The sequence below is a fragment of the Thunnus maccoyii genome, chromosome 17 (assembly GCF_910596095.1).
Source record: "Thunnus maccoyii chromosome 17, fThuMac1.1, whole genome shotgun sequence".
NCBI classification, from domain to species: Eukaryota; Metazoa; Chordata; class Actinopteri; order Scombriformes; family Scombridae; genus Thunnus; species Thunnus maccoyii.
In genome coordinates this window covers 21674089-21687370 of record NC_056549.1, presented here as the reverse complement: position 1 = coordinate 21687370, position 13282 = coordinate 21674089, and the positions used below count along the sequence as shown (strand labels likewise).

Below are 13282 nucleotides of genomic sequence, written 5' to 3'. Positions count from 1 at the left end.
ATTAAAGTATACATGTATGAGGTAAAATCACAAAGTGGGGCTGCACAAGAGGTGAGCACCTCGCTGTAGATTTAACCTCTTTATCCTAATGAAGCTCTGATGTCAGGTATTGCATGCTTGCAGAAACCTTTCTTGGCACAAAAAGTGATGAATCAGAACTTTGCAGTGAAGTACAAACCGATAGATACGGTGTTTTGGGTCTATCATGCCTTCAATATCATTTGTTTTAAAGCGTCACGGACCAGCTGTCAATTGGCTCAACTAATGTGTGAAACTGCCCCGTGCAGCTGCTACACGCCCTCTTTTCTAATTGAAGCTAGTCAGTCGGCCGTTCTTTCAGTTTAATTCGCACTTACAGCTGTTTAAAATGCTGCTCTTGGCTTCCCTCTCTCGGCTGTCAGTGTGCAGGAAATAGACTCAGGCTTAGAATATGAGAATAGCTCCCCTGTGAACACGCTACTGTAGCTGAATAGACAACATCATGCTGCTGCCACTGAAATGATGACACTGCAAAATCCTGCAGTATACAACACAAGGGCAAGGATGGGAAGCATGAGAGATCTGAGTCTAATCCCTGCAGCTTGCCTAAATCTGCAAGAGTGAACAACCAATGCATAAATGCCAAATAAATCAAATAGCTTAAATGTCATTTTTCAGCGACAGGCGACACTTTAGAGAATGTTTCATGATACAGAAACTAAACTAAACTGCTACTTGCTCTAAATCTCTGAGAGTATGTCTGCAGAATACTGGCAGCACTGATGATGGGTGTAATCGCCTGGTGGTAGCAGTGAGAGCAGCTAGATAGCAGATCAGGGGAAAATCGTCTCCCTTCCTGGATCCTGCCACATGGGGGAACAGTGTGTGTTTGCCAGCCGAGACACTGGCAGGAGAGGCTTTTTGCTGCATCAGTCAGCCCAGGACAGTAAATAGGGGGGGTGGACACCGAGTGCTTACATCTGCATTGAGGAGAGGCAGTGGAGACTTTGCATTCAGCACACTGAAGTGTGTTCAACTTTTATTAGATGATTTGAGGCTCATTTTTTTTCTGTTAGCTCTATGCCTTTTGCTTCTGTTCTTCCTCTCAGGTTCTCCTTTAGATTTCTTCCACACGCCTCCCACCACGCCCTCAGAGGCAGAGCTGACTGGCATGGCCTTATCCTCTGCAGCTTCCTCTAATAAGGAGCTGCAGAAAGGAACGCCATCACCGGAGACTGGCAACACCACCCCCTCCACCACCTCTCCGGTTGCAGACTGGACACAGACACAGAAACTGTCTGCTCCCTCAGAATGGGCCATGATAAGTGTAGACAGCATCACCTCCTCGGAGACAAACGTGAGCGATGCAGCAGCGAGGCACGGGAGTACGGCAGACAGTTTGGGCAGCCCAGCATCACCTCATCCGTCCAGAGAATCGCCTTCAGAGCAGAGCTGGCAGGAGCGGGACAGCGGACTGGAACCACAGGCTGCAGCAGAGAGAGCCGGGGAGGAGATGACCCTGGTTTTACTCAGTCTGATGGAGCATTACCAGGCCTCACTGGGTCTAACCCCCAACACTGACGTTATCACAGGAGCAGTAGGTAGGCCTTCTGTTCCTCACTGTTATGTTTCCTTAAACCTGCTTAAAATAATCAGTTATTGACCTCTATTGGAGACCAGTAGAAATTGCAAAGGCAGCAGAGTTTGTCTCCTCCTCCTACTTGAAGTAAATGTAAATGAAAAGGATCATGAGTACCTTGTGTTTACCTGCGTAGTTATAGGTTATTGATAAAACATGATTCCAATTGTAAGTAATTAATTCTTTGGATTGACTTAAAGGTGCAGTGTGTATAAATTAATGGCATCTAGTAGAACCGACTTGGCAGAAATGGAATATAATATTCATAAGTATGATTTAATTAGTGTATAATCACCTGAAAATAAGAGTCCTTGTGTTTTTTTTAACCTTAGAATGAGCCTTTATATCTACATAGGGAGCTGGTCCTCTTTCACGGAGCCCACCATGTTGTACCGCCATGTTTCTACAGTAGCCCAGAATGGACACTGGCTCTATAGAGGGCCTTTTGTGTTTTTTGCAAGTTTTATGACCACCGTAGGTTCTCCTACATGCTTGGAAGGGGAGTTGTATTCATTTGGTTGCAATCTGCAACCTCACAGCTAGATGCCACTAAATCTTACTCACGAGTCCTTTAAAAATTCCCCCCAGGCATGTTTTAAGACATAAAAATACTCTGCTTTGAATAATAATTTATGTAATAATAAGTTATGTTTGATTACCTCATTAAAAATACTTAAAATTACATCTCCCTTATTTAAAAACTCCTCATCTATGAACATGCAAATATATTTCATCTCAGAAGTTTAACTGCTGGACACTAAATGTCTCCTACTTCACTGTAAAGTTCATTCTCAGTGTTTGTGCACTGGAGGCTTCAAGTTTCTACATCTCACTTGTGTAAGTTGCATACTGGACCATGATTGGCTCCAAACTAGTTGTGATGTCACAAATCATGCTCGTAGGTCTTAAACTCAGGTTTAATTACAGCATAATGAAACTTTGAATATAAAAAAACAGTCTTCTAGTGTCAAACTCTGCACTTGCATCATCAGAATAAAGCAAACATTAAGCAAAACACACTTTTGAGTAGAAAGGGACTCTAAAGTCTTAATGGAATGGTGTTATATTAATAATGTTGCTCTCTAGTAAATTAAATATGATTACAGTTGGCAGACTTGAATCTATTTTCACTCAACCTTGTTTGCTTTTTTTGTTTGACTCGTCTGTCAGAGCTGCTCAGGCACTTGATAACAAAGAGGGATGAGCTGGTGGAGGAGGTGCACAGCCTGAAAGAGACCCTGAGGGTGAGTTGAAACTGCAGGTCACATGAGACACCTTAAGGCGCCAGAAATTTCCTAGACCTCACAAACCATTTATTGGTTGTGCAATAGTGACTTTTGTTTTTGTTTATTACATGAAGCCTTGAGTTACGTCTTTAAAAACACAGGACACTTGCAAATTGTTTTATGTGTTAGAAAATGAATAAACTCTTCTTAGTTTGTTTACTTTTTCTTTGGCATTTTGGTCTTATAACTATTTATAAAGTCATGTGACATCACTGCAGCATACATATTCAAATAGCTAAGGTTGTGCTAAAAGACTGATATCAGTCACTTGCTTGTGATTTTCAGTGCTAAATTTATATAAATATTTACATAGGAAGAGATCCGAGGCACCAGTAATATGAAAATCATAGTGATATTGAGAAAGACTAGATTTTCAGTTCAAATAACTGTTTCTTTTCCATTTGACCCTCTTTCTTCTGTCCTGCATGACAGACGGAGAAGTTGGAGTGGCATCAGTTCCAGTGTGACCTGCAGGTAGCGGTGTCTGTGGCCGACCGGCTGCGAGTCGAAGCGGAGCAGGCTCTGGGTTTGCTCCAGGAGAGCCACAGGGCTGTAGAGAACCAGCTGGCCCAGGCGCTAAGCAACCAGCAGGAAAAGGAAAGAGAACTGGAGAGTCTGAGGACTGAGCACAGAGACGTCTGCGGTAGACTGTCTGATCTCACCCTGCAGCAGCAGCAGGAGCGAGCTGAGCTGGAAGCACTGAGGAGCGCACGCAGGGTGAAAGACATAACAGATTGTGATAAAAAGGCAAAGAGACAAGAGTCTGAGGAAGAGGAGACACAGAAAGCTGTGGATGAAGCTGAAGCAGAGATTAAAGAAAAAAATGGGGAAAAGCAGAAAGAGGAGCATGAAGCAGATGAAGGGATGGATGCTAAAGATGTGGGTCATAGTCCCGAGGAGAGAAATGGATCAGGGAGCACACAGCTGACAGGAAAGGGGGTGGCGGAGGGATACCTTCGTAGTTTGGCTGCCCTGGAGAAGAAAAAAGAGGGGGATCGTGAGCAAAGAGATCCAAGGAGGATTATGATGCTGTCTGAAAGATCTTGGTGAGTCTACATGAAAGCTCACATCAGATTGACTCTTATTACAAAAAAACCCCTCATCAAACGTCCAAACTTTCTGTTTTTCAGGAGTCTGTCTCGTCTCCCGCTGCCAACCGACTCCCCCAGTCAGACTGGAAGCTCAAGAAACACAAGCACAACATTGCCACTATGCAAGGTACAACACTAGTGGAATTGATATGAAAATGTACTTTTTACAATATTGATACAGTATGGAATCTTATTACAGACTGATGAATGGATGGAGGTGTTGATATTATTAAATCACAGTAGGTCTTTGTTCTGTACGTAGAATCCATCCATGATTTTCTCTATAAACTCTTCCAGAAACAAGAGCCGACAAAAGGGAGAAGGATGGACCGTATTTTACAGCGGCAGGACAGCTGGTCCAGCTTTTATACAGGTGAGTTTAAATCTACAAACCATCCATTATGTTCTTTTTGACAACTTAAAGGATGAGCCTGGTGATATCATAAATGTTTGTACTCAGCCCAAAGCCCATTTGTTCAAACTGAAATGTAAATCTTTAAAAATGGGTCACGAATATACAGCATACTTTCATTTTTAAAAGAAAGATGAGTAATTTCTTCAGCACTGTGGAATGTTACTCAAACAGGAGTCATTTGTATATTTATTAGGGACTATTTTCAGCCGTTAACTAGTATTTATGGTACCGGGATGAGGTATTTGTATGTATGGGATTGACTCAAACTATAGAGGCTGTGTTTATGGTAATAGAAAAACAGTGAGGAATAACCTATTTCAGGCTTTGCCTACACAGGCAGTGCTTGTTAGTAGGATCAATTCCTTGTTTGTTTTGGATATTTTAAGGGTATTTCTGACAACAAGAAAAATATAGTGTACTGCCATAATGATCCTTTATTAAGTATACAATTGGTATGATTGTGGCTGCGTTTGTGTGTCGCAGGAAAACAGGAAGAAGACCAAAGCTCAGACTCCTTTAAGTAAGTAACTATTAGGTCCTTTTCTTCAATTCTGACCTGACACATCAACACCCACTCAGACTGCAGTAGCTGTCTGTTTAGCTGGTAAATGTTCAGCAGAGCAGTTTTCAAATCCATCACAAATTCAAGACCTTTTTAAATGTGCTTGAAAAAAATGTCCTCTTGCATTTACCCACATTAATTGAATGATAAAACGATTGTAATGAATAACTTGGCAAAACTTTGTGATATCACAAATTCCATGGTTTAACTTGTAAAGTGTGAACTGGTTCATATGAAATCTTGGTGAAACCTTCTCTTGCCAACTCAGACCTCAGGATGGTTTCAGTGCTCTGCTGCGGCGTCATGGCGGCTCCAGAAGAAACTCCCTGCTGCGCTGGTGCCAAAGTCGTACCCAAGGTTATAAGGTGAGAGAGGAGAGTTTCAGCCTTGTAAAAGCATCTGTAAAATTAAGTGGAGTTCAGGATGTGCAATTAAAAATACATTTTACTAGTTGGTCTTCATCAAATATGTTTTGTGGCAGAATATTGAGATCACCAACTTCAGCAGCAGCTGGGAGGACGGACTGGCGTTCTGTGCTGTTTATCACACTTATTTACCGACTCACATCCCTTACAACAGCCTCGACCCAGCAGACAAGGTAAAACTATTGATTCTCACAACAAAAAGTGAGGCAAATCACCACAATGGAATTCAAGTTAATTAATTTACAAAAAACCTGTAACACAAGTACAAGCCTTTAAAGGCCGTCAGAGACAGAATGAAGATATCAGCTACAGTCACTAATGGTCGTAATGACTTTACAGGACGTTTCACAGGTGAACAATCACATTCAAGAATCCATTCTGAAAGTCTAAAAACGTCTTAATTCACATAAAAGTTGCTTTTGGCTTGATGTTGTGTTTTTACAGAAGGAGAATCTGGACCTGGCTTTTAAGACAGGAGAAGATGTGGGAATCTCTGCCACACTGGTGAGACATTTTGCACGAATACTTCTGATGTTCAGTGCAGGTTTTCACAAAATGTATTTGGAAAATGATATATTATGAGTTTAACTAGCAGTGTCACATTAGATTTATGATTGATGTGTAGTATTAGTGTAGTTTTCTTTGACGGCCTTCTCACAGAGGAGCTCTACTAGCAGTTCTCACAGTACACAGTAACACGTCCTCTGGTCTTTTCATCTGTTTCACCTGCGTGACAGACAGCGGACGACATGCTGAAGGCAGACGGACCGGACTGGCAGAGGGTACTGAGCTATGTTGAAAGCATCTTCCGTCATTTTGAGATGTGAAAGTTGTCCTCCCTTGTCTACTGCACCTCTGCCTGGTTCTTCTCCATTGTTGTAACCAGAGCTGAACAACTAAAACACTTTTCACCACAAGAGGGAGCACTGCTCATGATGAGCTCAGCAATATCAGACTTTTTTTATTTTATGTATCAGCAAACTCTCTCCCTCATACAGAAAATGATTCTTGGCTGACACCCAGATGGAAGAAATTAAACAGAATTTCTCCCTCTGATTTTTTTTTTTTTTATTATTTTTTCTACACACATAGAAGCAACACTGGACCAGAATGGCTGCCGGGTGATTATGCACAGGACACAAAAAGATTTGTCAGATTTTAAAATCAGAATATACACCTGCTCGACAATTCTTCTCATGTTTGTTTACTGGGTGCAGGGTGCACTGGTTTTGCACTGTTTGCCTTTAAAAAAAAAAGAAAAAAAGAGCACTTTATAATTAATGGAAAATATTGTATTTCATGTAGAGGATTTCAGAATCCGGGACACTTTAGTATCATTTATCTTGACCAATAGTCTTTTTTTTTTTTTATCATGAAACTCTCCTGGCATGATCGTGTCGTCATGTCTGCATGAACCCAAACATAAAACATCACACAGAAGAAAGAAGCAGACATGAAATCAGATTTTATACGTTGGAATGTTTTAACCGGACTGTCTAAAGAAAGTTGCCTTTGAGGAGATGTGTGTATGTATATATGTATTAAGTATTTTTAAAAACATGTAAACATATGAAGAGGTTCTTGCCAAAGCCTTACTGCAATAATAAAGTTATGTATATGGACGTTATTGTTTTTCACTTTTTCTCCATTAATACCACATGACTTCACAGAAAACCTTTTGAGTTTTAATACACAACAAAAGAATGACATTTAATAACATTTGACAGCATATAAAAATGGTATAAAAGATGGTATTAAAAGAAAATGTTTACAGTTCAATAACACAAGAAAATGGCCAAAGTGTAATATGAAACAAATAAGTAGTGAAACATTTTAAAAGCAATAATTTAACATTTTTTAAAAGGAAATTAAACCATAATGTAGATAAGGTATGAAGTTGATCATGTTGGAACGTATTAATGTATCGGTATTGTATGTTTTAGTGTCTCGGGAAGGCAGATAGACTGTAGACAGGATCTTAAATACAGTATGGTCATGTGGATCCTCAAAGCATTACACACAAGTGACCTCGCAGACAATTTGCAATTAACCAAAGTAAATAACGTAAATAATTCCTATGAAGCTGGAATGGCACCTCCTATAGGTGGTGTTGACAGCGGCGGCAGTAGGAGAGACTTCAGTTTAACCGACATGGCGGCAATTTCAGGGTCCTGGGTTTCATACATCTTCACCAGTCTGGCAAATTTTAGGACGCCTGAAAGTGAAGTAGACCAAATCAAACTTATAAATAGCGTCCTATGAAACATCCTGTTAGGTGCCGTTTGGGTTGGTTTAACAGACACAAAGTAAATCTGTATGTTTCTCAAGGATGACAAGTGTAAGCATATTAACATCTAGTCAAAGAACGAGTGCCTAAATATTTCTTTTATTAACATCTGGAAACTCTCACCCTCTCCTTCGTTGTTAAAGCCGTAAGCTTTGATGACCTCTTGTTGGATCATGGTGGCCACGGGGAGCACGAGCTGCAGCATCTTGCCCATGTCGTTGCAGGCGCTCTCTCGTGCCTCCTCCATCCTCGCTGCGTTCTCTGGTACTGAGAAGGCCTGGATCACCTCACTGAGCACCACTGTTAAACAAACAAACACAAACATCAGTAGTTGTTCTGTTTATACCTGGGATTTTCTTCATATGGAACATTTTATCACAAGTAAACTCAATGTGCTAAAATCAGAGCTGCAACGATCGGTCAACAGAAAATTAATCAGCAACTATTATGATCATTTAATATCATTCCAGTCATTTTTTAAGCAAACATGAAAATTGGTTGTCAGATGAGGATTTGAAGCTTTCCTGTGTCACACATGATAATAAACTGAATATCTTTGGATGTTGGACTGTTGATCAGACAAATCAAGAAGACGTCAGCATGGGCTCTAAGAAATTATAACAGGCCTTTTACAGACAAAGCGATTGATCGATTAATGGAGAAAATAGTCAGCAGACTAATCAATAATGACTAAATACAATGCATGTGCAAATACCCATCCTCCCAATGATACGTTAGGGGTCCAAATCACCACACAGATACAGCAACTGACCATAAACCTGAGAAAATGAAAGCGTTTTCAATTTGCTTTTGAAAGTGGACACAGCTGACAGATCAGCTGACAGGTTGCTCTAAAGTTCAAGATCAAATTATCAAACAGTATCATCGCCAGATCTAAAACTTATTCCACATACAGAGAAAACAAACTGTTTAAAGGTCCTGTCTGTTGAGCTCTGCTTACTCTGGACATGACTTTACTACACTTTATTAAACTCTCTGCTTCAAGATCTCACACATCATGTTCTTCCTCTCTGGAAGGAAACCAAAACGAAAAGGATTGAAGGCATCTTCTGTCCTAACAAAATCACAACCTTGGAATCATACTGAAAAACCAAAAGCAAGAACGTAATCACTGTAATAAGGCAGAGGTGACTGTGACGGCTGGGCTTTTATGAAGGACTTGCTAGCCAGAGATGAACCTAACATGGGGTGAGGGAAGAGGACGCATTAAGTAAGAAGTGTTCTCACCTCTGGTCTGCTCGACAGTCAGGGTGGGCTGCTGTGCTGGAGCTGACGCCATGTCTGGAGGTACAAGAGACGAACACACAACAACCTCAACTCACATATGAACCTAATAATCAGGAATGAATGGACAACAAAGGACAGATGTACTGTTCCAAACAAACTTTGATACTTGCAGATAGAAAATCAGCAGTGGTGGAGAGTAACTAAGTACATTTACTAAAGTACTGTACTTAAGTACAATTTTGAGGTACTTGTACTTTACTTCCTTTTTATGCTACTATATACTTCCACTCCACTACATTTCAGAGGGAAATATTGTACTTTTTACTCCCTTGAATTTATTTCACAGCTATAGTTACTAACTACTTTTCAGATCAATATTTTATGAGAAAACGTGAAACAGCATTGTTACAGATCAGACTATCCAACTGTATACGTCGTTAAGATTAGCTTTGCATTGATAAATTTAAAATGCTGCATACATGTAAAAGTCAAAATATTAGTATTAATATTTCAATAATATATTTTTGATAAACACGCTAAATAGGGACACTTTGCATAACGACTACTTTTACTTTATTTAAGTACATTTTGCTACCAATACAGTGTTTCCCTGTTGAGCTGCGGTTGAAGCATAGTAACAAACAGAGAGGACTTTGCCACTAAAAAGACTGTAACGTTGAAAGATATCTACTTGATTTGACTCATTTGGACGACTGAAGCTTCATATTAGCTTCAGATAAACTTTTAAATACATTTTTGCACAGAAGGAGGACTGTGGATTTTGGCCTCCATCACTTACATTGTCAGTTCATTATGAAGGAATCTGCTAATGGTCAGTATGAACAGGAGAAATGATTAAAGCAAGAAAAACCTATTTCAATGTTCATTTGGGCTCCTGACTGTTTAAAGACAGACTTGAAATCATGTGAACCTGTCCTTTAGGTAAAATATCTCAGTACTTCTGCCACCACTGTAAATCATGAAACTTTATTTGTTTATATAGTTAAATGTATAATGTACAATTCATTGAGGGTGTAAATGCTACATAATGTTTGCACACTATGATCTCAGGAAGCTAGTAGTTAGCTTGGACCTAGCGTTATATTTGAAGCAAGCAGTAACGTTAAATATGCATCCAGCGACAGTATAATGATGCTTTTCCTCTCGTTTATGTGACGATAAAGCGAGTAAAGTTAACTTGTCTTTTGAGATGACAAGAAACTAAAGAAGACGTGGTGCGGTTGTGATGATGAGCTCGACGTTAGTTCAACATCTACCGACCGTTACTTTTCCTCTTTCGATAGCTCAGTCTTAGCTGGCTTAGAGGACGGTTGAAGCAGTAAAACAAAAGACAAAACGCATGCAAATTTAACAAAATATTCAAAATTACAGTGCTGTTTTCAGTACTCACCACACTGCTGAAAACAACCGAGCTAGCAGCGAAAGCGCGACGTTGAAGTTAGCTTCCGATTGGGAGTTAAGGGAAAAGTAAAGGGAAACATAATTAATTATATTTAAGCGGCTGAATCTCCGTTTTTTCAACACTTACTTATGAAAAGTGTTATGAAAAAGTGTTAGACTTCGTAGCAAAAGCCTGAACGCTGCTTAAACCCATTTTCAGATTTATGAAACCTTTGTTTTGCTTATGAAAACAGAAAAAGTGTGATTTTACTGATATTTCTCTGTAAAACGTCACTATATTTAGACTCGTCAAATCTGGACTAGATTCTTTTTTTTAAGATGTGACAAATCTAAATATAGTGGGTTTTGATCTGGATCTGGTCTAATGCGGTCAGGATTTGGGAAAAAGTAGTGAAATCACAGTTTTTGTGTTTTCACAAATAGAATAAATGTTTCACATATCTAAAACAGTGTTTTAATGAGTATCTGGAGTCTCTTTGACAATCTAATCCAGATTTGACAGTTCTAAATATTGTTGTTTTTTATCTGGACGTGGTTTTATGTGGTCTGGATGGGGAAAAAGCAGTGGAATCACCCTTTTTTCTGTTTTCATATGCAAAATAAATGTTTGACAAAACTGACAGTGGTTTGAAACAGCGTTAAGGCTTTACTACGATGTCTAACACTCTTTAACAAGTGCAAGTGGTGCAAAAACGATGAATCAGAGGCTAAATATTATTATTTATGTTCCACTTTACTTTCCTCTCAACTTTTCCCTTACGCACGAATCGGAAGCTAACTTCAGCGTCGTAAAGCTTTTTGCGACATAATTTCCTCCTTTCAGGCAGAAGCGGATGTGAAAGGTAAACAAATCACAAATTAAGCTAGTTTCACATTGAAGTCTCTCCAAAATGTGGTTTAAGAGGAAGTAGAAGTGAATAACAGTGAACATAATTACTCTAGACCTTGTTGATAGTGTTATCGAAGCGAAGCTTGGAGATAAGTGTTGAATAACGTGTACAAGCTGTTTTGCCACGTACATACACCCGATAACGTTAAGCTAGTGTAAACTTAACTCTGCAGGTCAGTATCGATGGAGCAAAAGCTTGCAGAGTTCAGGGCACGGCGACAGGCTGAACATGCTGCCAAAAAGGATCAGTGTGGTAGTCTGCAGTCCAAAACAGAGACAGTAACAGACTCAGCAGCTCAGACTGACACATCAGCTGACAGTCAACAGACAGAAAACACCCGGACTTCATCTCACAGCTCTCAAAGCAAGGTGAGATTCTGTTCATGAGCAGCTGCTAGGAAAGATTAACGTATTTTTAAACTATGGATCAAGACTGAAGTTCATAAACTTTCTGATTAAATGTTTCTGAAGGTTTACATATTGATGTTCACTGCATTTGGCTCCACGTTTGGAAATTCTATTGATTAATTCATGTCAGAGGTGGAAGATCCTTTACTGAAGTAAAAGTACCATTACAGCGATATAAAAATACCCCATTACAAGTTAAAGCCCTGCAGGAAAATTCTTCCCAAGTAAATATACATAAGTATTAGCAGCAAAATGTAGTTAAAGTATTGCAGTAAAAGTAGTGGTTTGGTCCCTCTGACTGATATATTATTATATATGACATCATTAGATTATTAATACTGAAGCATCAGTGTTAGAGCAGCATGTTACTGTTGTAGCTGCTGGAGGTGGAGCTAGTTTCAACTACTTTATATACAGTTAGCATAGACTTTTCTTAGTCCATGGCTGCCTGGTAAATCCCCACATCTTTCAAACTCTACTCCTAGTTTGAGGTGTTCAAGCCCAAGCCAAGATAAACCCGATGACATCATCAGTGTCATTGTCTCATACTTTAGAAACTTCCCTCCAGAGCCATAGAAGATATTATACAACTGTTCATGTGTAAAATTCCACTTTAATTGTAAATGCACAAGCACTCCACCGATGAAATGTATTGATCTTGTATCTTTTCTTGCGTGTCCCCTGCAGGACCAAAGTGACTGGCTGCTGGACAGCGCTCTGGGGAGGTGGCTGTCTTCGAGAAAACTTGTCTTATCAAACATTACTTTGCTGAAAGTGCTGCTTTGGCTGGTTCTCCTTGGTCTGTTTGCAGAACTGGAGTTTGGTCTCCCCTTCTTCGTCATCTCCCTCTTCTACTGGCTCTATGAAGGACTCCGTAGCCCAGCGGCCCGTGAGCCTGGAGAACTCAGCGCTTATTCTGTCTTCAATCCAGACTGTCAGCCTCTGCTGGGCGCTCTCACTGCAGAGCAGCTGGAAGGCGAGATGGGTTACAGACCTCTGGCTAACAGATGAAATGCTTGGGACATTTATATCAAATAATCAGTTTAAAAATGTCAACTTTATTCAGGCATATACAGGGACTTACAATAGTAATTTCAATTTATTATTTCAGAGTAACACATTACTACTCACAGTTTTATTCCTGTTTCTGTTTTCTTTGAAGCAGTTTAATGGTGTCACAGATACTGTCCATCACTTGGTTGTGGAAGAGGGATACACCACATCAAATATAGTGGTCTAATCATCACCATCACTTGACATGACATTTTCCTACAGAGTGTTATATGTAGGGTTTTTTTGAATAAATAAATAAATAATTTTTTTGAATTTTGAAGATTTACCTCTGCTTTCCATTGTTCCCTACTGATCAACTTGGGATTGTTGGAAAATGTGGGAACACTTATTAAGAGGGAAATGGGGATAAACAATGGCTCACCTTGAGACATATTCACAGAAACAATAAAGGGCAAGCTGCTTTTAATTTATATGAGAGAAATGTTTACTTGAAATAAAAGGGTTTCAAAGTTTAATAAAGAATTTTGAAGTATCCAGCAATAAAGTGTCTTATCTATGGGCCTTAATATCACAAATGGTAAGCCTTTGTAACAACGAGACAAAGAGTAAAACATCTC

General features: G+C 39.6%; 3 protein-coding genes across 7 annotated transcripts in view; 2 read left to right on the top strand and 1 right to left on the bottom strand.

Moving 5' to 3' along the window:
* LOC121882038 (cytospin-A-like) overlaps positions 1–7020 on the top strand; it is a 93898-nt gene extending 86878 nt beyond the window's left edge. For all 4 annotated transcript variants that reach the window (XM_042389971.1, XM_042389974.1, XM_042389970.1 and 1 more), the window contains 10 exons: positions 1089–1580; positions 2789–2862; positions 3337–3950; positions 4035–4122; positions 4293–4368; positions 4894–4930; positions 5241–5337; positions 5454–5570; positions 5842–5901; positions 6135–7020. In XM_042389971.1, coding sequence (XP_042245905.1) covers positions 1089–1580; positions 2789–2862; positions 3337–3950; positions 4035–4122; positions 4293–4368; positions 4894–4930; positions 5241–5337; positions 5454–5570; positions 5842–5901; positions 6135–6224 — 1745 coding nt within the window. In that variant the 3' untranslated portion in view covers positions 6225–7020. The remainder of the gene's footprint in view (positions 1–1088; positions 1581–2788; positions 2863–3336; positions 3951–4034; positions 4123–4292; positions 4369–4893; positions 4931–5240; positions 5338–5453; positions 5571–5841; positions 5902–6134) is intronic.
* Positions 7021–7069: 49 nt separating this feature from the next.
* Positions 7070–10481, bottom strand: grcc10 (gene rich cluster, C10 gene). The gene is made up of 4 exons (XM_042389982.1): positions 10344–10481; positions 8933–8986; positions 7808–7984; positions 7070–7612 (listed from the first exon to the last, which is right to left on the bottom strand). Exons 2-4 carry the CDS (start codon positions 8982–8984, stop codon positions 7473–7475), a joined length of 369 nt encoding a protein of 122 aa, XP_042245916.1. The 5' UTR covers positions 8985–8986; positions 10344–10481; the 3' UTR covers positions 7070–7472.
* saysd1 (SAYSVFN motif domain containing 1) lies at positions 9857–13158 on the top strand. 2 transcript variants are annotated; one of them, XM_042389981.1, is made up of 3 exons: positions 9857–9874; positions 11417–11612; positions 12339–13158. In XM_042389981.1, the coding sequence occupies exons 2-3, from the start codon at positions 11427–11429 to the stop codon at positions 12660–12662; spliced, it is 510 nt and encodes a 169-aa protein (XP_042245915.1). In that variant the 5' UTR covers positions 9857–9874; positions 11417–11426; the 3' UTR covers positions 12663–13158. The 2 variants fall into 2 exon arrangements, with proteins under 2 accessions (XP_042245915.1, XP_042245914.1); XM_042389980.1 differs by lacking the exon at positions 9857–9874 and adding an exon at positions 10970–11196.
* The last annotated feature ends 124 nt before the right edge of the window (positions 13159–13282 follow it).